Here is a 23,654-nt window from a genome sequence, read left to right as displayed (position 1 = left end):
ATAGTTGGAACCATCCAACTTAATGCCGATCGGAGCAGCGGATGTTTCAGTGGTGATGGTCGGGGTCCGAGTGTTGTTCAAAACCTCGGTCATCCTTGTAGTCAATTCAAGGATAGAATCAGAGAGATTGGACGTGTCGCCAGAAGAGTTCAGATCATCAGAGTCCGCCATGAATAGAGGTATGATTAGGATGCAATACAGGAAGCCAGAACTCGTTTAGCTTTGATACCATGTAAAAAATTTGTCTTTTGTATTCAACCTCTTCATCTTTTTTTTTTTTTTTTCAGCCATCTGTCCTTTCTTATATACAAAAAAAACTTAACTTTGCTATACAAATTTTCATCTCCTAGACTCAAGCTAACCACCCTTGATTTTGGGATGTTACAAATTTCAAATGCCTCAAATCTCTCTTAGTTGTTTATAATGATAGCTCACACCAGCATAAGATGTTATATAAAGTTATATTAAAATTTATCCAAATTCATTTAAATCTAAATTCAAGGTCCGAAACATAGCCAAAAGAAAATGAGAAAGAATTCAATTTTTTTATATTTAGATATCAAAAAATATAAGAAAAAAATTTTAAAAAATATAAAATTAATAAATAAAAATTTTATTCTACAAACTATTAATATTTACTTTTTAAAATTTTTAATTGTCTTAAAAAAATAGATTTTATAGAATGATATGTTTCGACCGACATGTTTTTAAAAGATGATTTGATTTGACTGATCAAGAGATAATAATTGGTAATAATAGTAGAATAAGCTAAATTTATGGTAGCCTATCTTTGCTTAACCTTATCTTAATTTATATTTTAGATTTTATTCATTTCACATTCCCCATTCAATTAAAAAGAGAGACCTGTTATGTTCATTAATTAAACCATATTCTTAAGAATAAGTATTCCTCAAACCAAGTATAACCTCATTTCTCTCCCTATTTTCTTGCATTTTTTGTATTAAATATTTAAGTGAAACAATTAAGTCACTTATGAATTCATTTCGTATACCAAATTCGATTAAAAATAATAATAATTCCCCCCACAAGATACAAGACCATAGTTTGAGTGAGAATGCACCAAAGACGATTCAAGTTTTGGATGAAAAAAGAAAATGAATTTTGTTCCATGATTCAAAAACAATTTGGCCTACTGAATTGAGAATTGGTCAAAGGCTAGGCTACGCTAGGCTAGGCTAGGCTAGGCTGCGGCCTACTATTTATATATGGGTGTTTCGAAGATTATTATACAACGGAGATCAGATTAATGTTAATAGTCTGCCTGCTTCAATTCTCTACAACACATGCATGCAATATGCATATTCCGATTAAGCATCCGCCTAGCTAGAAACCAAGAGGGAACTGGGGTAAAAAACTAGCTGGAGGCAGCTAAAGCACAGTAGCTAGCGGGCGGCATAGTGAAGGGTGGTGGTAGCATGAAAGGGCCTCCAGGCAGAAGCAGTGAGCAAGCAGAGGTCCTTCCAGCCCAGCTTGAGGGCGCCATTGTCCTCCACCAAGGTGTACCCATCGGACGGGAACATCCCGAGAAGCAGCGTGGCCAGCGACGCGGCGTTCCCAGCCAGAGAGATCCCCCGGAAGCCTGACTCCTGCAGCTTCTCCCTCCAGTTGTGGAACTTCACCTGGCCGCTCCGAGACGGTCCACCCACCGCCAGCACGTTTCGGATCTCCCTCGACAGCAGCTGCTGCTCCACCACGTGCCGTTCCTCGCTCTCCTCCCCATAGCTAGCCCCCAACGAGTCGAACAGCGCCGAGTAGTAGTGTATGGCCTCCACGAACCTCCCCAGGAATGACCCGGCGTGGCTCAAGTCCTGCTCCACCACAGTCACCACCTTTGGAGCCAGTCTGCAGAAGCCACCCCGGCCAAAAGAACAGCCCATGTTCCAAACCAACGCTTGTGCATGTTAGTAAGTAGAAGTTGAGGGGAAAATCAGAAGTACCCATGAAGACCCATTTTTTATTTTTGAACATAAATGTATGGAGACCCATTTTGATTCTTGAATGAAATGCAAGACCCCTTAGTAAAGTATAACTTGAAGTTAACTAAAAATAAGAAGTTCTGATTTTTTGGAACAGAAATTAATGGAGACCCATTTTTTATTCTTGAATGAAACGCAAGACCCTTCTTCGATCTGTTTTTGAAGACCCTCTTGGTTTCTTGAAAATTGAGGAATATGTGAGAACAGCCTTTCTGATTTTAGAATGGGAAAAGGTGAAATTGGGTGATCAGAACGTCAGTGTTTAGAAAACAGGAATGATCAGCAGAAGCCCTCACCCCTCCCTTCACTATTGCACAAAAAGAGCAACATAAAGTGGAGGGGAAAAGAAAAGCTTCTGAAATGATGATGGTGACTCCCCGACCTCCTCAAAAACAAATCAGAAAGATGAAAATTACGCTTCATTCTTCAATTGGGTTTTCATTTTTTTTTTTTCAAAACGTTTTTGAGAAACAACAAAAGCAAAATCATTTTGGTTAGAACAAAAAGTCGAATATAGTGAGTGCTTTTTGGAATCAAACTGTAAAGAAAGATTTGGATCTCGTCAGGTCCATTACTAGAGCTTACCTCTGCAAGAGCCAAAGCGTGTTGTTGTCTGAGCCGGTGACGTCGTAGAGCGAATGCTGCAACCAGTGCACTGCCACGGCCTCCCTCTGGCTCACATTCAGCCTTTCTGGGTCCAGGTTCCCCACCTTCTCCGCCACCGGAAAGAACTCGAACGGCAATCCTAATTTCTCTGCAAAATCCGACAACCGCTTTCCGGTGGCCTCCAGAGCGTCCATGGAGGTTCCGAGCCCCGTCAGCCTAACGAACGGCGGGCCCCCGGGCCGCGACGCCAGAACGTGGAACAGCCCCGGCCACTGCAACCCCTGCATGATGTCCAGATCTATGATGTGAACTCGGGCCTCTCTCTCGAAGGCCTCTTGGATAGCCTGGTTCGCCGTGAAGTGCGAGAACTTGACGAAGGGGCTTATGCCGTTGAAAACTTGGAAGGCGGCGACGATCTTCTGGCTGTGCGGAACCGCCTGCGGCGACGCATAGATCCCCAGGCACGAGCTCACGAGCCTCGCGGACATCGCTTCCGAGAAGTACGCCGCCACCCGCTGCGCCGACGTGCCAAACGGCGTCGATAGCTCCGAGATTTCCAGCAGCATCCGGTTCGCTTCCTCGAAGTTGTCAGCCGACACCGCCTCCGCGCACTGAAGCAGAAGGGTCAGTAGGTGGAGACCCTCTTCATCTCTCTGCTGCTGCCGCATTTCCTCTTTCTGCTCTCTGGTTAGGACCGCCGTCGACGGCGGCGGCGGTGCGGTGGTCACTGTCGCTGCTTCTGTTTCCGCAGGAGAAGAGCTCGCCTGCGGTTGTTCCTCCGTGGGCGGAGGCGGCCGAGGCGGTTGCACTTGCTTCAACGAGAGTACCGGCTTAACAGAAGCAGCGCTGGCTTGACGGTCTTGAAACTGTTGGTTGGTTCCTCCGCCTCGGCCCATGGTGGCGGCAACGGCGGTGGTGGTAGGTACCGTTACGCCCCAGTTGGAATACTGATTCATTGCCGGCGAAGCCACGGAATTCGAAAGGGCAAAAGGGTCGTTCTCTAGAGCACTGGAGTCCAGATAGAGCTTAAGTCCGGCGGACTCTTGCACCGGTCCTTGCCGGGGATAATTCCTCGGAATATCCGCCGGGTGCACTTCCTTCCTCCTCGCTTCCGGTTGATTTGGGATGGGCTCCGTGAGCGAGCGTAGCCGGTACTCAAGGAGCGACGCCAGGTGAGGGTTACAAGGGTAGATGATCTCTCTCACGTTTTGAATGATTTGGGGAACCGAGACGGCGGTGGAGCTGTGGATTAGGTCCCTTATGACGCTGTCAATCCACGCCGTCGCAGATGGGTCCTCCATGGAAGAAGGAGCACTTGCGATGGGGGTAACGGTAGCCGCAGCAGAAGAGACAAAAACGCCTGCGGCGACCGTCGCGTTTCGATTTCTCTCCGGCGGGAACAAGGGCAGGCCGGAGAACCCACAAACCCCTGACGTCACGGTGGAGTTAGTGGAAGAAGGTAGCAAATTAGAGTGGTTAGGGTTGCCGATGTTGTTGTCTCGTGAAGCAACATCTCCGCCTGCCGCGAAGGTCAGGGACGGGCAATCGACGCCGGAAAAATGATTCGCCGCTGGTGAAGCGTCCGTAATCCGGCGAGGAAACCTATTATAATCGCTGGTTTGCAGTTGCTCCATCTCAGAAGCCATCCTCTTCCTCACCATCTTCCCGTCGGATACGAACTGTGGGTATTCACCGCTAGTCTTATCGGAGGCGCTCAAAGGGCTGCCGCTGCTATTTTTATCGCCATCGTCGGCGCCATTGTCACCGAGCAAAGCAGAAGCAGCCATGACGGCCAACCAGATTGAAGAAAAAGGATATGGGTATTCCGGAAACAGTACTGATTCGACATAGAGCAATTGAATTGGGAGACTATGGGGGATATATCACAGCAGGGTAGGGGGCATGGGAGATCTTGAAATGGGGACCGGAGAGAGAATGGACATCCAAGCAGATAACGGTATGAAGATTGAGACAGAGAAGGCTTCGGGATTCTTATTTATATCTCCCTTTTTCTCCCAACTCTAAAGTCACAAGTCTCAACCTGACGCGACCGCCTATGCCTTTTTGGTTAAAATACTATCAACATATAATATAATATAATATAATATAATATATATGCTCGGCTTTTGGATGTTTCCGCAGCTCTGTTCCTTGTGTAACAGCCCAGAAGGAAGCTCAAGCAGAGGAAAAAATCATAAGGAGATGGGGGCTGGTGGTGGGGCGTCGGAGAAGGAGGTGGTGGCGGTGGCGGTTTGTTGGGTGTCTTCTATTGGGGGAGAATTTGTGGCAGGGAATAAATGCCAGTGGCAAAAACAAAAATGGAATAATATGTATGGATTGTTGTTAACGTTGGCTAATTGGGATTATGCGTACGAGGAAGAAAGAGCTGAGCACAAGTGAACAAATGGTTGGAGTGTGGGTGGGGGGGGAATCCGGGGAGGTGAGACGCCGGAAGAGGCGGTACACGGCGGCGGCTGCGGCGGCGGAAAGAGAGTCACGGTGGAGTAGAGTGGAGGTCGGTTGAGGGGGCTGCCTTTTTCGGGGTAGCTCTTTGGCATCTGTAGGCCTCTGGACCGTGCCTCGTCGTTGAGCATTTGACGTGTTCATGGATGGAGTTGGAATGGAAAAGACCCAACTGGGCATTGGGCAGTGGTCATTGTTAAGTCCTGTTAATTGCATTGATTAAAAATTATTACAGTAAAATGAAATGGGGTATTAGGTATTGGTTACAGAGTAGATGAGAAAAGGGGGAGGGAAAAGGCTCTGCGTTCATGTCAGTTTAATGACACTGATTTTTGTTACTTAGCGCCCAAAATCCAACTTGTGGGGAACATTTTTGAGATTTTCAATTTCATGATGGCACCCTTTTCCTCTCCCAAAAAAACAAACAACAAATTGGAGTGTCACTGATAATCAAGGCTCATTCAAAAGAAAAAAAAATTGTGAAGACAAAAGTTCAAGTTTGAGGGACTAATTGCTTTAGGTCACAAATAAGTGAAACTGTTTGTAAGTTATTACTCAGTAATGATTCTCCGAAATCAAAATTAAGCTTGAATTAGCCCGCAACTTGTTATTAGTTTATAAACGAATTCGATATTAGTTTTATTAAATTTTTAATTTTTAAACTTTAAAATCTATTCTTTTTTCTCATATTATATTTATTAATTATCAATTATTTAATTACTTCTGTACTTTAACTTATTTACTAATTTGGAATGAATTTAAATTAAATTAAATTATGCTCAAATTTTGTTCATTTGTTTATATTAGGTGAGCTTTAGTCGACGTGACAAGTAAGGTTATATAACCCTACTTGTCGCCTCGACTAAAGTTAAGCTCAATTTTGACTCATTTCTAACCCTAATTGATTTAGTCGAAGCTTGAACTATCCAAGCAAACAAAATAATATATATATATATATATAATTTTTAAACTTTAAAATCAATCTGGCTCGCTCCTGTAAATGTAGATATATTGTCGAATCATATTAAATCTGTGTATTTTTCTTATTTTCTTTATCTCTGTATTTTTTCATATTATTCATCATAATTGTTGCATGTTTCACAAGATAGTGATCACCCAAAAGTACTATATATGCAATATACTCTTAAAATGTATTAATCAAAAAAAGAGAATATAAAATATTACGAAATCCATAATAAAATATTTTTATACTGTAAAAATTTAAACAACACTAGAAAACAAAAAAGATAAAAATAAAAAAATATATTTCCAATATATTTATTAATGTGAAAAGAAAAAAGAAATCACTACTAATGTGATTCATCGTTATAAGAATAAAAAAACAAACTATTGATTGATTCATAGACTGTAATTTATCATTACAAAAAACAAAATGATATAATAAGAAAAAAGTATGGGAAATGGAAAAATGTTGAAAACAAATATTTAATAAGTGGCGAATAAAAGAAGGCGCAATTCCGGTGCATCTATGTCGTTGACCTAGGAGGACCACTTCCGACCATCAATTTTGACCTGTGATTAATTACTTAATTTGGTTACACATATTTTTTTTAATTACAGTGCCAAACGCGCCCTAATTTCGTTGACTCGGTCCCCCCTACTTTTCAAATCTCTAGGATTGCAGATGCAGTCCCCATTTACGAGGGGCACCTTTCCCCCTTTTCTTCCCAATGGGAAAATACTGTCCCAGCTTATAATAATTGAATAATCTTAGTAAATAATAAATTTATAATTAAGATAAAAGATATTAATGCATCATAAGATTTTACAAAAAGGTCTCGACTTTTATAGATTTTCTTTTTAATTTCAAGAGTTTTAAATATGGTATTTGTTATAAAAACACAAATTTTATCTTATATTTACAAAAAAAAAAAAAATTGAGATAGGGGTAAGCATTCGAACGGTTTGGGCAATTCAGACAACTAATCAAATTAACTGAATTTTTTCAATTAAGAATTTTCATAACCGAACCGACAGAATTAACCCTATTAATTGACCATTACTCGACTGAATCGAATTTTCGATTAATTCAATTAGCTAAATTTACCTAAACTAAATTGCAAATATTAAGGCATCTAGAAATAAAATATCATCACAACTAATAGGTCTAACACAACTATCTCTCATAAATTATGTGAACAAAGGAATCTCAACAAATCAAAAACTCAAAAAATGGCATAAATCTCAAAACTGCATCATACTTCTCAGAAAAAGATAACTAATCAAAAGTCAAAATATGACATTGTGACAAAGCCTTGGTAACAACTTGAGAGGCGAAACAGCCACAACAAGGGTGTCGTTAAATATTTACCCTTAAAGATATTGAGAATGTTTGCTCACCTGTCAAGAGCTTCCACACTCGAACCATGACATCAATTTTGTCCCTTTATATATATATTTATTTACTTTTATTTTTTTTAAGAAAAAAATGTAGAACCTCCATTTATTTATTAATATACATTCACTTTTGATAGAGGAATACCGTGGTTACAAGATAAAACAAAATGGAGAGTATAGAAAAACCTTCCCAAAAAACCAATACCAGCAACCAACCAAATTAAGTCAATAAAACTAAACATAATTAACAAAAAAATAAGAATATAAATATAACCAAAATTAAAACAAAATACATCAAACGAAACTCTAGAGATGAACCTTTTTTTTATATATAAGATTCAAGCAATCTCTCAAAAAAATCATAAAAAAAAAATATACAAAATAGAAACTGCTTCTAGAATCCATGTAAATAAGACTCATTTTCTAAATATTTTCAAAAAAAGATGGACGTAAATTCTAAAAAGTCTATTATTTTTTTCATAATCATTCAAAATCTCTAATTCTGTACCTTCAAAGATTTTAAATTTAAATTTATATAAAATCTGAATAAAAATAAATATTAAATTATATTAAATTTTTATTTAAATTCAAATTCCAAATCACTAAGTCTTCATATATCTTATTCAAATAATTTTCGTATTGTCTCGGACATGCTGCCATCCCTTTCCACGCTGTGTTATTTGGGGCCGAGGTACGCAGGCTCATGAACCAGGGCGTACGGGCTTTGTCTCTGTTCACACGTTACCACTGTTAGGTCCTTTTCTGCAACTCTTTTTTTTTTTTTCTCTTTCTTTTTGGCCACTCTTACCATTCTCCAGTGCTAGCCTTCTCTTTCCCACCTAACACCGTACCCTACATTTTAAAAGCTTAGGTCTATGCTTTGGCGGGTTGCCGCCCAAGCCGAAGGTCAAAAATTTTATAGGGCAAACGAGAGGTTTCTTAAAAAGGAGGCAAACTAATTTTAGTCTTTCAAATTTTTTACCATGCAATTCTCTTTTCTTCTTTGGGTTTTTTTTTTAGGGTTCTAAAATTTTAAAGATCTCTTTTATATATTTAATTTTTAAGACGTTTACTCATTTTTAACTTGATAATGATGTGTAATCATGGGTGTATGTGGCATTAGGTAAGGGAAGGATAGAGATAAGTAAATCTGTAAATCCATCGCTACTCTATTGTCGTCTGGACTGGACCTGCAATAGTCACGAGTCTATATTATATAATATTGATTTTTTAAAATAGGGTTATAGATATCTTTAAAATTATTTTTAAAATATAGGATAATTTGCAGCTTGAAGATATGAACAAGGAGCGAATCCCAAAAACAAAGCAAGTCGATGGGGGCAATAAGCGCAAGAGTTGTTCGAGCTTCCAAAACTCGAACACCACATTAATGTTGGTCATTAGCTGCATCAAGTGGGTTGTCAACTACACTAAGTGGTCCATGTCTTGAAAACTCAGGCATGCAAAGAATACACCATTTAATGATGTACCCACATTTACCTTGTTGTATTCTTAATTTTTTTTTTTATTTACATCGGAACTTCAACCACCAACGAGCTCTTCAGACCCCCTGGTGCGGCATCAAACCTACAAATCAGTGTCTTCCACTCTCAGGTCTTGCTAATTAGGGTAAAGTCCAGATGCGAATACAGTTTCTGTGCATCAGTTGAACGTTCGGTCAACCCGACTCCCAAGACACATCTCCATTACCATTCACGGTCCCCGCTGGCTCACAAAGAACTCTCATCATCCACGGTCCCCACTGGCTCACAAAGTGAACTCTCATCATCCACAATCCCCACTGGCTCACAGAGTAAACTCTTACCATCCACGGGTACCGTTGGCTCTGTGAGTGTATCTACCTGGAATTGCACCCCTAATGCTCCCTCTTACTTGCTGATGCATTTCTACCGTGCCATGTCGTGGGGGCAGTTGTCTTCTTAATTATTAAGAGAGAATTTGGTTCGTGACATAAGTGATATTGCCATGAAATAATATTTCTAAAAGATGTCTTCCTTAAGGAAATATTTTTATTTGATTTGCATTTTAAGATTCTCAAGAATGTACACAAGATTCAATGTCTATGTGGACCCTTAAATGTTATTAACTGCCGATTCTTAACTACAATAATAATTTTCAACTACATGTATATATTATTACAAGCATATATAATTATACATAGAGATATTATAATAATTACCTTCTAACTATACACTTTTATATATATATATATATATATATATATATATATATGTGTGTGTGTGTGTGTGTGTGTGTTGACATACTATTCTCTACTACTTATAGAAAATATATTGTTATTGTTATATTTACATGTTTGTTAATTTTTTATTATTTCTTATTATGACTTCGCAATCATAGTGAAAAATAATATAACAATTTTTTTTTCTTATAAGAAAGAAAACTATACATCTTTCATTAAGAAAATGAAGGTATATATACAATTTGTACATCCTGTGATGTTTACATCTACAATCAAAATTCCTAAAAAATTTTAAAATTCTATTTACAGGAAATTGTGGAGAATTTAAGGCGATTTTCTTGTTACAATAATTTAAAGATCCCATCTAATTTGGGATTTTCTTGTTACAATAATTTAAAGATCTTATTCAATTGGAGATTTGGTGTTCCAATAATTTGAGAATCTCATTCAATTTGGGATTTGTTATTTCTAGAATTAAGGATGCGCACAAATTTCGTAATAGCCTCCCTCAAACTGGTGTATTTTCAGACTCCACCGATGTGATACCCCATGGAAGAATGACTTAAAAGGGTTAGATGTTACTACCCATATCAGTAAGGGGCACATTTCTTTTCGGGAGTCTATCTATAAGGACTTCACGATTAAGCATGCTTGACTTGGAGCAATCTTAAAATGGGTGACCTCCTGGGAAGTTGTCTCAAGAAGTGTGTGAGTGAAAACAAAACACACTGAAAAGGACACGTATTGGTCTGCGGGGTCAGTCATTAGTTCGATAAAGCCCACCCCCCCCCTCTGTTGTCTAGTCCAAGTGGAGGAGGAAAGACACAGTGCTCCTTAACAAACCCAAGTTGGGGCGTTACAAAATGGTATTAGAGCAATTTCCCAGCAAGAAGTGTGATGAGATTCACATTGCCTGGGTTTGAAAATGTGGGTTCACAATGAGGACGTTGCATTCTATAAGTGAGGGAAAATGTGATACCTTGTGGAAGAAAGACTGAAAAGGATTAGATGTTACTACTCATATCAACAAGGTGCACCTTTCTTTTTAGGAGTCTTCCCATAAGAACTTCACGGTTAAATATGCTTGGCTTGGAGCAATATTGGGATGGGTAATGTAGCGACCCAAAAATTATAATTATTAAATAATAGAGAAAAAGGAGAATTGAAAAGGGGTCAAAACATGGTTCGTCGATGAATACCCTGGTTTTGTCAACGAATTCGCTGGAGGATTCGTGGACGAAGTTTAGTACTCGTTGACGAAGAGATACCGATAGGGGATGTTTTAGATCCATTGGTTCATCGACGAGATTCGTGCCTTCGTCGCTAAATTCACTTCTTCGCCTTGTGGTCGAAGCCACGTGTCAAGACACCTATAAATACGCAAAAATCATGATTTGAACGAGAGAATCAATTTTTCCTTCTTTTTCTCTCTTTATAAATGGTTGCTCTGACTTCTTTAGATTTCTGGCTCTGTTTCTCCTTGGTTCGACCATCAAAAGTTACCACGGTGATCATAGGGAGATTCTCTACAGCTTAACCGAAGCAGAATGTTATTTGAGTTGGTCTATGGGGCCAGTCATTAGTCTGATAAGGCCCGCCCGCCCTCTGTTGTTTGGTCCAAGTGGAGGAGGAGATACGCAGTGCTCCTTGATAGACCTAGGTTGGGGCGTTACAAAATGGTATTAGAGCAATTACCCAGTCGAAAGTGTGATGAGATTTACATTGCCTGGGTTTGAAAATGTGGGTTCGGAAGAAGGACGTTGCGTTCTGTAAGTGAGGGAGAATATGATACCCCAAGGAAGAAAGACTTAAAAGGATTAGATGTTACTACTCATATCAACAAGGTGCACATTTCTTTTTAGAAGTCTTCCCATAAGAACTCTGTAATGATTCGAAAAATAATGGTATTTAAATAATAAAGAGAGAGGGAAATGTAAATAAAAAAAAGAGGCAGCAGACTTCGTCGACAACGTGGCACTTTGGGCTCGTCGACGAGGGTACGTCTCGTCAATGAGAAGATACCTAGAGAGGGTTTGTGGTTTGTCGATGAACTTTCTACAGGACTCATCAATGAGATGACGTGTCTCGTCGACATTTTATTTATTTAGTATCATTTCAATGTTTGAAAAGTTCACAAAAGTCCACAAAAAATGTCAGAAAAATCACAAAATTTTTAGAAAATCCCAAAAATATTTTCAAACTTTGACTTCCATGGTTTTTATCTTAATTTTATTTGTACTATTTTGAAGTTCGGGAAAAATATTGAGAGAATCACAAAAATCACAAAAAATGTATTAACACTTAGAAAAAAAATCGCAAAAATATTTTCTTAGGCCTAAAAAATTGTTTCCATCTCGAACAAATTCCAAAAACCTCCCGCAATATTACTTTTCATTTAGAAAATTCTATAAAGATTTCAAAACCTTGGGAGTGTATTTTTGTAAACTATTTTTTCGATTTTTCGATCCCTATGATTGCTACAAATGGGTATGAGCTTTTAAAGCTTCCCATGCTTTAGTCATGAGGGAATATGTATATTGTACTATTTATTCCTTTGTTTGCATTTTGTAAATTCACAAAGGGAGGAATCTAAATAGTAAAAATTACCTCGGCCAACTAATCACTTTAAAGTTAATGTGAATACTCTGGTTCTGAGGGGGCTATATACATATTGTATATTTGTATGATTCATTTATTTGCATTTTTGTTCGTTTTTATGCATTTCATAAATTCATAAAAAGGAGTAATCTTAAAGGCTTATTAAGTTTGGTTTAAGGGATAATTTTCTTTTAAATCTGGTACCGTTCATAAGAACGGACGTGTAGGGGGTACTAATACATTCCCCTTGCGTAACCGTATTCTCGAGTTTGACTCTGACAGCGTAAATTAATTCTAACCTTAATTGGGTAGTAATTAAGTGTTCTAACTATACAAAAAGGTTAGTGACAACTCCATTATACCATTTTTCACGAAAATTTAAATTCACTTTTCATTTGTCTCGTTCCACTTTGGGACGTCGTGACATTAAAAAAGGCCCTTAAAATTCTTAAAAATTTCAAAGGAGGTTTTGAAATTTCTAAAATCTTGAGAAAGCTCTCCAATAATTTTAAAAAATAAACAAGGCTGGAGACTTAAACCTATAACTTATATGATTGAGTGTAGTATGTGAGCACACACGTAAATGTAAAACATTGAATCACGTAATGAGTTTTTCTAAAGCCAAAACGCAATGTAGGTGGCATTTCGATATTTTCTAATTTTTATCCTTAGTTTTTTGTAAAAAAGTATTACATAGATCGGGTATATATATTAGATGTTAGTTATTTCACCAAGTATATGTATTTAACTGAACTTCTTATACTTACAAGGCGCACTATATAAATTTGATGTACCTAATAATTTTTCGCTCTGTTCCGTTTCCTAGCTGCTTAATTTTCTTCCTTTTTTTTTTTTCTCAATTAATAATTCTCCAGTAGGTTTATCTATATTTTTCCTCGATCCTTTCGTAAGTGTTTTAAATATGTTGGGGTTTGGTTTTGACTCTGGGGACTGGATCCATATCTCTGTAGGGGGCTGCCTTTATATTTCGAAACGTGTACTACATGCATAGTGGGAATCCAAACATAGCTGACAGGCTCAGTGTTCCAAAAAGCATTATTAAAAATTTATTAAATCTGTTTTTTATTTTGTATTTTTTAAATAAAAAAATATATTTCATATATATATATATAATTCATATAATAGTATAATAATAGTAATATATATATATATATATATATATATGTGTGTGTGTGTGTGTGTGTGTGTAATAAAATAAATTAAAATGGCAGGGTGGTCAAAACTTAAAAAGGTCATTTAGATGAATAAAGAAAGACACATCTCATCAAGATGCATGCACATTGCACTACTTATATATATGAAAGTCATGTTGTAGCCAATGAGACAATATCACATGATCCCATGTCTCTTTTTTTGGATAATCTAAGGACTCTAACTACCATTGTGTCACTTTATATATTATGGTGCGACACCATCTGGTTACTTTGTATACTATCTGTCCTTTGACGTACTCCGAGTAAGTCATCAACGTAATACCTTAAGGGAGAATCGAACACATGACATTGGGGTCATCAAAGTCACAAATCATTTTAGCTGACTCGAGCTGACTCGATTAAGCCACATATCATCATAGGATGACACTAAGCACTTTTCGATATTAATTGGATGTGGTGTAAAGTTAACTTGGGGCCTTTTTAAATTTTTACTAGTTTTAAATTCTAGCTATGTGCATCCGTCCCCCACCGTACCTATGCATTTGTTCTGCTTACTACACTGTCATTGGTTAAGGACATTCCAATAATTTATGAAAATGAAAATTAGAAATAAAAATTAATAGTTAATAATTAATAATTTATTTAAATAGAATAAAATAAAATAAAATAAAATTTTAGTGAAACAATTCTTATTTTTTGTCTTTAAATTGAATAATATTGTTTTTTAAAAATATTACTAAAATAATAATAGTGCAAAATATTACAAATCAAATATACTATAATAAAAATAAAAATTACTATGTTATTTTTCTTAATTGTGATATTTTCAAAATTCACTTCACAATTACATGAAAATTGAAAAATGGTAAAATATTTTGTAATTGACTTTTTTTTTAAATTTTTTTTAAATTTATGCAAATATTTATTTTAATTTTATTCAAATCCATATGATCAATTTATTTTTATTTTAATTGAAAATTGTGTACAAAATGATGATTTAATTTAAAAGAATTATTTTTTGGATATTAAAATTTTTTAACAAGTTGTGAAAATAACTTAAAACCATAAAATTTGATTTATTTTGTTATTTTTTTTTTGATTGGTAGCAATTGAAAATTGTCCGACAACAAAAATGGAACATTGGTATATTAACAAACGTATTTATATAATTTGATAGAAATAGAAAATAGAAAGTAGTAATGATACCAAACAAACTCTTAGTTTTTCTATTCAAATTTTGCAAAAGGAAAAAGGAACATGTGATGGAAAATGGATTAGCCTTCATTTTGTGGTCCAACCTAATGTAAGCTACCAGTATACTAAAATATATATATATATATCTGTGTGTGTGTAGGTGTGGGTGTGGGTGTGCGTGTGCCTGTGCCCCTATAGTCAACAAGAGAGATTTAATTATTCATTGCTTAAAGCACCCATATCTATCAGAGATTGTTTGTACCATCTTTATGCACTCCTCTTGGAATAAGGTGATTGTTCGAGTAAGATGAATCTTGTTTTTCGAACGTCCATAGGTTGCAATTATTGAGGAGAATTGTCTCTCTTATCTGATCCTCATTCACCTAGATAAAGTGTTGCCACAGATAGAAAAAATTGTAAAGATGAAATAGGACTAGGCAATTAGTTTGTTCACACAAGATGGTACTTACTTACGAAGATTCATCTCAGCTCATGAATTAAATAGAGATGAACATGCAACAAGGAACTACGGTGAGCCACAAACGTCTCGCTGTAGAAGTTCATTAATTACCACCTCAAGGTTGCATGAATCTGAACTATGCAACCGAGGCAAACCATCTGGCATCCCATATCTATTAGCACCTCTCATAATTCTAAATTATAAATTGAGATCTTCGAATATAAATCTCAACTTTAACCATTGAGATGTTGACGTAGAGCAAGAAGCTAGACAATAGAAAAACTGGTGTTGGAGAATAATTTAGAAGAATTGGATCACAAACTTGTTGGGTTAAGTTAGAATTGAGTCAACAGATTGTGGGGTCTAATCAATATATAGTTTATTGTATGCTTAGTTTAATTAGTATATGATTATTTGTATGTAGAGGCTTATTTGTAATATTTATGTATTTTTAAAGCTGCGTTTGCAATTGCATGTAATTTTTTAGGGACATATGTAACGCCTCGAACCCGAAAATCTTGTTCGGTGTGTTATACCTAAATAAACCATGCTTCGTGGTGCCCCGAATCCGCCTAGTGGGACCCGAGTGCCACATAATCTATTTTCCTGTACCTGTTATTCCATTAACAATTACGCAACAGAAAACATAACTACAATCCTCAATCAATATAATACCAGAGTTTTCTACATCTATCTACATTCCAAAATAAACTATTTCTCCACCTGTATCCACATATATACATATCTCTAAAAACAATATTCACAACTTCTAGTATTCACAACTCAGAAGACTTAAAACATAAAACATACAATATAAATTTATACATCTCAAAAGTATCATCATGGTTATACCCTTTTCCTCTCTATATCTAAAAATGCTATAATAATCTCAAGCTCTCTAAGTTCGATCATGTGGAGGTCCTGAAAAAGATAAATTTGTGTTCGAGTGAGACACATCTCAGTAAGAGAAGAAATAATATATTAAATCAATGTGTGACCAACATGAGGTTTGTAAATAACATATGTATATGTACTCATCATTTGCAAATCATTATCATAATTTCTAAATTCCTTTCCTAAACTTGATCAAACACATGTAAGGTATTTTACTCATGAGAATACCTAAGGATTGGGGTGATTACCCCCCATACAAGTAGCACCCCTCTCCTCTGATACTTTAGGCAACCAATGGTCACAACTGAAGCATATCAGGGCACTTACCTTACTCAATAAGCCCTTAAGTGAAAGAGTAATCTCATACTTACACAGTTCAAATAAATGTTTACCAGCAAAGGCTTTCGAGAATAAAGAAATTTACCCACTCATACAAGTAATTTCCCTCTATTTTAATGCGTTATTGTAAAGATCCGAAAAATTAAAATGATTAAAATAATTAGGGAAAATAATATATAAAATTAATTAATTAATTAAAATTATTAGTCAACTAATTAGTTAAACATTATTAATTGATGTATTAAATAAATAAATAAATAAAAAGAAATAGTATAAAGGAAAAAAAACTAATTAAAATAAGATATATATATATATATATATATATATATATATATATATATAAAAGTAAACTTCCTGAAGCATTTTGCTTTAGGAAGAAGTCTAATTTTGCAAAAGGTTCACGCCCCCCCCCCCCCCAGAGTTATCCTGCGTGCTTAGGTTCTTTCGTCTCTGTCTCTCTCCTTCTCTCAATTTCTCGATGGATTTGTAACGGATCAGGAAACGGAAGGTACCATTGGATTCCTAGTTCTGCCGCCGACATTTCTATTGGAACAGATTTGTTATGGGAGCGGCTTAGGTACTACTTCTGGGGAAAGGTAATTTTTTCCCATTTTCCTAATTTCTCTGTAAATATGCTGTTAAATCGACGATCAGGCACCACCATGTGGTCCTAGTCACGGTTGTCGTCATTTTGACGTGGGTAAATTTTCAATTGAGGTTTTTCAGGCACCACTCCAAAGCGAGAGTGGGATTTGAAAAATTTGGCAAATTGGTTATATTTGCAGGTATAACTATTAATTTAGAAATTATGGCCCTAGGAAATATTTAAATAGTATTTATTTACAAATAATTTAATGGAACTAGGGTTTTTGAATCAGGGTTCGGGTGAGCACCGCGGGCATTTGTGTGGGATTCTTATCGGTGTAATTCGAGAATTCAAGTAAGGGGAAATTATATATTAAAACAGATTTTATGAAATAAAAGGTAATAAATTATGTTATAATATATATGTATGTTTTGGTATGAATTATTAAAATGCCAACCATGTAAAATTATGATTTCTGAGCCTAAGATCACTTATTTAGTTATGTATTTGTGCAAATGAATTGAAGAAAGTGAAAGAAATTTTCTAGATAATTTTGTAAAGAAAATGGAAATTGTATTTTCAGCATATAAATGTTAAATGTGGGTTGGCCTATTTTACAGGAATATGTATGAATTTTATTGTTAAATTGTGTGGCATGAGATTATGTGCAAATATATGTTAAATATATGAGATGCAGGCTAAGTAAGTAAGACATTATGAATAAAATGTGATATGAACAATGTTGCCTATGTATGTTAAATGCAACCATGTAAATATAAGACACCTGAAAGACAGTCATGTTAGTAGATCTAGCTCATTTCTATGGAAACTAACTGATGACAGCTAAAAGGAGCTGTGTTAGCAGATTCTAGCGCATTTCTATGTGGACTAACTAATGATGGCTAAAGACCAGCTTTAGTACGAAGGAATGAAATGAAAACGTTATGCAATGAAATGACAATGTAATGAAATGAAATGTGAAACGTGAATGATACAAATGGGAAAGAGTCACTTAAAGTGAAATGTAATGCAATGTTAAGCTATGAATATGAACAGATGTATATGATTGAATAATGATAGAAATAATGATGTATTATGATATTAGAAGTATGTATGTACATAGAACATGTTACAATTGGGCAAGGCGTACCTTTCGCTTGAGGGCTTGTTGAGTAAGGCGAGTGTACTAGTAGCTATAGATGTGGTAGTAGTCGCATAACGTACTAGGGCAGAGGGAACCTACTCAAATGGGCGGGTAGATTTCCCTATCCTTAGGGTCTTATTGTTGAACTATGTGAGTATGAGATTAATCTAACACTTGAGGGCTTACTGAGTAAGGTAAGTGTTCTGGTATGTTTTAATTGTGACCTTAGGGTTACCTAAGTATCAGAGTAGAGGAGCGCTACTTGTATGGGCAGGTAATCACCCATATCCTTGGGTAATCTTGTGGGTAAATCTCTGCATGTGATTGTTTAGATTCAAAAAATGGTTTTAATGTTATAATAATAATTAACAAATGTATTTAAAATGATATCTATATACTTCATGTTAGCCACATGCTGTTTTTAATATATTGTTTCTTCCCTTACTGAAATGTGTCTCACCCGAATATGAATTTATTTTTTTAAGGATTTTTCGAGATCGAACTTTGAGAGCTCGAGGTTTTTATAACATTATTGAGAAATAGAAAAAGAAAAGGGTTTATTTCTATGTTAATTATGGGGAATGTAAATATTTATGTTTTATGTCTTTATGTTTTAAGGTTGTTGAGTAAGGAATGATTGTGAAAATATTGAAATGTTTTGGGAGTTGTGTAGATTTATGGAAATGCAGGTGTTGGATGGATATTGTGAAATTTAGATAGGGTTAGTAAACTCTGGTATTATGTTATATGAAGAATATGTTTATGTTTTCCGCTGCATATATATTGATTTATGGATTATCAGGGATTTTATTAGGTATAACGCACTAGACCCGGGATTAAGGGTTTGGGGCGTTATAGTTATGCAGCCTACTGCTACATCTAATACCTACTAGGGCACTTACCTTTATCAGCAAGCCATCGGGCGAAGAGTACCATGTTATACTAGCATATATACTAATGCTACTGTAATACATTATTCTGTCTGTCACTATTCTGTATCTCTCATCTGTTCATGTTCTTAACTTTGACATTTTATAGCATTTCACTTTACGTGACTCTTTTCCATTTTACATTGTTCACATTTCACATTTCATTTCCCTTTCATTTCATTCTGTTCATTTCTTTTCCTACATTTGTGCTACAACTCCTTTTAGCTGTACATCAGTTAGTCCACATAGATATGGGCTAAATCTGCTACTACAACTCCTTTTAGCTATTCATCAGTTAGTCTACAGCTCCTTTCAGTTGTTCATCATTTACATGGTTGCATTAACAATCACATGCAGCATAGTTCATATAACATTTTCATTCTCATTGCATTCCTTGTATAACCTGTATCTCATACATATAACATAATGCAACATAGAATTTCCATTGTACTCATGCCACATAATTTAGTAATATATTTCAAACATGTGTTGTAAAATAAGTCAACCCTCATTTGTCATTCATATACTAAAAATATATCTTTCATTTCTAACACAATTATCTTGAAAAATCTTTCACTTTCATTAGTCCATTTTCATAAATACATATGTAATAAAACAGCCCTAGGCTCAGAAATCATAATTTAAATGGTTGGTATTTTAAATCCATACAAAAACATATAAATATATACGTAACATAATCCATTTATCTGTTGAATTTGTAAAACCTAGTTTAATATATATATCCCCCCTTGCCTTCTTTCTTGAACTACCCCAACAGGAATCCCAAAAGATGCCTGTGGTTCTCACCTGAACCCTAAATCAAAAACCCTAGTTTAATCAGATAAACCCCAAATAACCTACTATTTCTGCATTTCCTCAACCTATAAACCTCAAATAAGCATTTAAACCCCAAAACTAAGAATTTTTACCCTTACCCCAACTTTGAAGCGTTTCTCGAAAAGCCCAATTTAGAAATCTGCTTCACTAGATGCATAGAGAATCTTCCCTAAAATATCGTAGCGGTCTCCGTTTTTTGATTCGAGCTGAATCTGGATAGGATTTGAAGAGAGAAGGGAGAGGAAACATTTTAGAGAGAGAAAAAAATGGAGGAAAATGAATTTTTTCGTGAGGAAGCTTCCTTGGTTCCTTTTATACTCAAAGTTGCCACGTGACTTCATCGACGAGAAGACATGATTCGTCGACGAGTCACAAAAGGAACTTCGTCGACCAGAGAGTGCGTTTGTCAACGAAACTTAAAATCTGAACTTTGCTCACTTGGAATTTTTTCGTCGACGAGGGACTGAACTTCGTCGATGATCTCAAGAAGAATAGTCGTCAACGAAGACAGGATATTTATCGACGAGGTCTGTTGTTCTTCTTCTTTTAAATCTTCCTTCTTCCTTTATTCTTTAGTTATCTATCCCATTTATTATTTTCCTTAATTATTTAATCATTATAATTTTCCGGGTCGTTACATTCTCCCCTCCTTTAGAAATTTCGTCCTCGAAATTTCGTTAATCATTCATTTCTACATTTCACTAGATTATATACAATTCAGTATTATCATCAGATAAACTTTTGCATAATCTATAACTAAGTAAAATCATCATGTAAACTTTCAAATCATCCATAACTGTATTAAATTTCAAATTTAAATTGTAATAATGCAAGACAACTAAGCTTGACTTGTGTGCTTATAAGTTGGAGTTCCTTATTTTTTTAGTAAGTATTAATTGTGTTAGGCTAATAGTTGTTGAAAGTTGTTGAGAGTTGTTGTTGATAGTTGTTGAGAGTTGTTGAGTGTTTAGTGTTTTGTCTCCCAGACTATGCCTATAAATAGCCTTCTTATTGTAAAAACAAGAGATATGAAGTTGAAGTTGAATATTGAAGAAGCATCTCTTTGCTTGAGCTTGTAAAGCTTGTTCCTCTCCTTGTGAGTGAGTAGTGTGAGGCTACGACTAGACCACTAAACTATCCAACGACTCCATCAACCCTTCCTCCATCTAATACTCTCATAGCCCCCATCAACACCACACGGCCAACATCTTCATACACCCACACGACGATCATCATCTACACTTCATTGTTGTGTTTATCTTGTGATTCAAAGCTTGTACGAAGGACCTACGGTGTGACCTAACTACGTGTGGAACAACGTCAAGTCATCCAAACCAATTCCTTGGTAACCTCAGTACTTGTGCTTGAATCTTTTGCTATATCTCGTGGACCCTTACTAGTAGATTAAAATCACATCTTTGAATAGCCCATTTGATCCATAGATTGCAATATTGGTACTTGCTAGTTAAAATCAATTGTATGAATATTAGTTTTCTAACATAGAATTTTTATTCTTGAATCTTTGAAATAACAACTTTTCAGCATATAACTTGATTCCTTTGTGAAAGAACCAATTGGAACTTAATTGCTGGACAAGTCATACACCTTTTGAAAATCCTTGAACATGTGAAATAAAACATGATTTATTGTGTTTAGGTTCAAATAATTAAATTCTTAAATTAAAGTGTTTAAGTGTATGTGCTTGTGTGAGGGTTGAATCGTAGGACATAGGTCGACCATTCCCGTCCTACATCATCTTGGTATCAGAGACAGGTTCGAATTAGGCGAACCCTCTAAGTCCCAACATCTTCATTTTTCGTTTTCCAAATTGATGTGCAATTTTTGATATCAAAACCTTCTCATCTTCCAAAACCTTAAACACAAAAGTTGTGAGAAATTTTCTTAGCTTTCTTTTGACACCAAGATCGCCGTATTTGGAGTTTTGTAGAAAAAGTTATATCCTAAATACTGAAATATGTTTGTAATTGAAAATCCTTTAGCAGCTCTTGGGTTTCCAGAAAAACGGGTGACGATTTTGCCCAGAACAGCCCACCTATACTCTGAATTTTGGGTATTTGAACCTTAGTTATGTTACGTTTACATTTGACTTTACCTTGTGTAACCAAACACCATTCCAAAGGGCTGCTATAGTGCTCTCTGAATCCTTTCCCAACTCCTAGGATGTCTACTCAAGTCGGGAATCCTTATCGAGGTCATAGGATTCATGTTGAGAGAGAGCCACTTATGACTCCTAGAGAAAGACCTTCCCTCCCTCTACAAAGGCAAGTGAGTTGCCAATATGACATTTCTAGGATACCCCCACGTCATGAGCCCTATGCCCAACATTGGGATGATGAGGACTATGACGTTGATGACCTTTATATTAGGAGACCTTGCCGTAGGGACTGTCGTGATCCTCACAATGATGAAGTGAGGATAGAAGCCCCCACCTTTGATGGACAAAAGGATCCTAAAGTCTTCCAATATTGGTTGACTGGAATGGATGCCTATTTTGAGTGGTGTAAGATGCATGACTCACACCGAGTGAGGTTTGCAAAAATGAGACTAACCGGGCAAGCCAAACTCCATTGGATAAATGTTGAGAGGCAAGAAGCGAGGTTAAACCATAGACCCATTGAGCATTGGGATCTAATGAAGGACAGATTAAGGGAGAAGTATGCACCCCTTAAATATAGAGAGCACCTTATAGATCAGCTTTATGACTTGTGTCAAGGTAGCATGACTATTCTAGAATATATGAATCAATTCGATAAGCTGACTGTAAGATGTGGTGTCTATGAGACTGATAGTCAATAGACCTCCCGATTTTGACTAGGACTAAAGCCTGAACTGAGGAGAAAACTATTCCCATATCACATGAAGTCCCTTGAACATGCCTATACTTTAGCTTATAACTTTGAGCAAAGGACTAAAGAGCCCATGGGAAAACGGTTTGATACCTCTTCCAATGAGTCATACTCTTACTAGATTCAAAGTTATGAAAAGTCCCGACCAGTGCAATCAGGTCAAGTCACTTCCCAAGGGAGCAATCCCACAGTCCAAAAACCTATGGACAAAGGGAAAGCACCTATGACTGGATCCTCTCACCAGAGTTCTGGCAGTGCAGTGTGCTTCAGGTGCCATAAACAAGGACACTTTCCCAAACAATGTCCCACTAGGAACTTGGCACTTGATAAAGAAGATGGTGAGAAAAAGAAGATGGAAAATAAAGAAACAAGTGGAGAAACCTTGAATATCATAAGTGAAGAGCTGTTTGAGCAGGAAAGTCAAGATACACAAGAAGTGTTGGTGGTTGTTACTAAGGAGACTAAAACGGCCTTTTCTGAGAAAGAAACACCCGTAGAAGTATCATCCCTACCTTTTGAGTTTAAGGATGTCATCCCTAAGTCACCTAGTGAGTCATCTCCCATGAGAGATAATCAACATATCACTAACCTTGTTCCTTATTCATCTCTACCTCATTTACCACATCATAGAATGAACCCAATAGAACATGAGGAGCTTAAACAAGTGAATGAATTGAATGAACATGACTTTGTTCATAAGAGTTTAGGTCCACTTGCCTGCCCTACTTTCCCTAATCCTAAGGAAGATAACACTTTGAGCACATGCATCAATGATAGAGCAACCAACAAGATTGTCATCGAGCATAGGTTTCTCCAAACCATTGTTTCAAATAAAGATGTACAACTCATAGGTTACTTCTTGAAAGCCTTAAGGACCATGTTAGGCACCAAACTTAAATGTTCTAGTTCTTACTACCCCTAAACTAATTGTCAAGTTGAACTAGTAAATAGGAGCCTTAGGGACCTATTGAGATGTATGGTAGTTG

At 36.3% G+C, this 23,654-nt stretch overlaps 1 protein-coding gene across 1 annotated transcript; it reads right to left on the bottom strand.

Annotated features, from left to right (window-relative positions):
* Positions 1–1,096: 1,096 nt before the first annotated feature.
* On the bottom strand, positions 1,097–5,293 carry LOC131159221 (protein SCARECROW). Its single transcript, XM_058113948.1, has 2 exons — positions 2,583–5,293; positions 1,097–1,863 (listed from the first exon to the last, which is right to left on the bottom strand). The coding sequence occupies exons 1-2, from the start codon at positions 4,388–4,390 to the stop codon at positions 1,404–1,406; spliced, it is 2,268 nt and encodes a 755-aa protein (XP_057969931.1). The 5' UTR covers positions 4,391–5,293; the 3' UTR covers positions 1,097–1,403.
* Positions 5,294–23,654: the final 18,361 nt, after the last annotated feature.

This window comes from Malania oleifera, chromosome 7, assembly GCF_029873635.1.
Source record: "Malania oleifera isolate guangnan ecotype guangnan chromosome 7, ASM2987363v1, whole genome shotgun sequence".
Lineage (NCBI taxonomy): Eukaryota > Viridiplantae > Streptophyta > Magnoliopsida > Santalales > Ximeniaceae > Malania > Malania oleifera.
The sequence above is the reverse complement of the archived record's forward strand: the minus strand, read 5'-3'. Positions and strand labels throughout refer to the sequence as shown.

Bases quoted from the DNA above. Each gene is read 5' to 3' on its own strand.
- LOC131159221 (XM_058113948.1), bottom strand. From the start codon at position 4,390: ATGGCTGCTTCTGCTTTGCTCGGTGACAATGGCGCCGACGATGGCGAT. The intron at 1,864-2,582 runs GTAAGCTCTAGT...TGGCTTCTGCAG, and splicing joins ACGCTTTGGCTCTTGCAGAG to ACTGGCTCCAAAGGTGGTGA.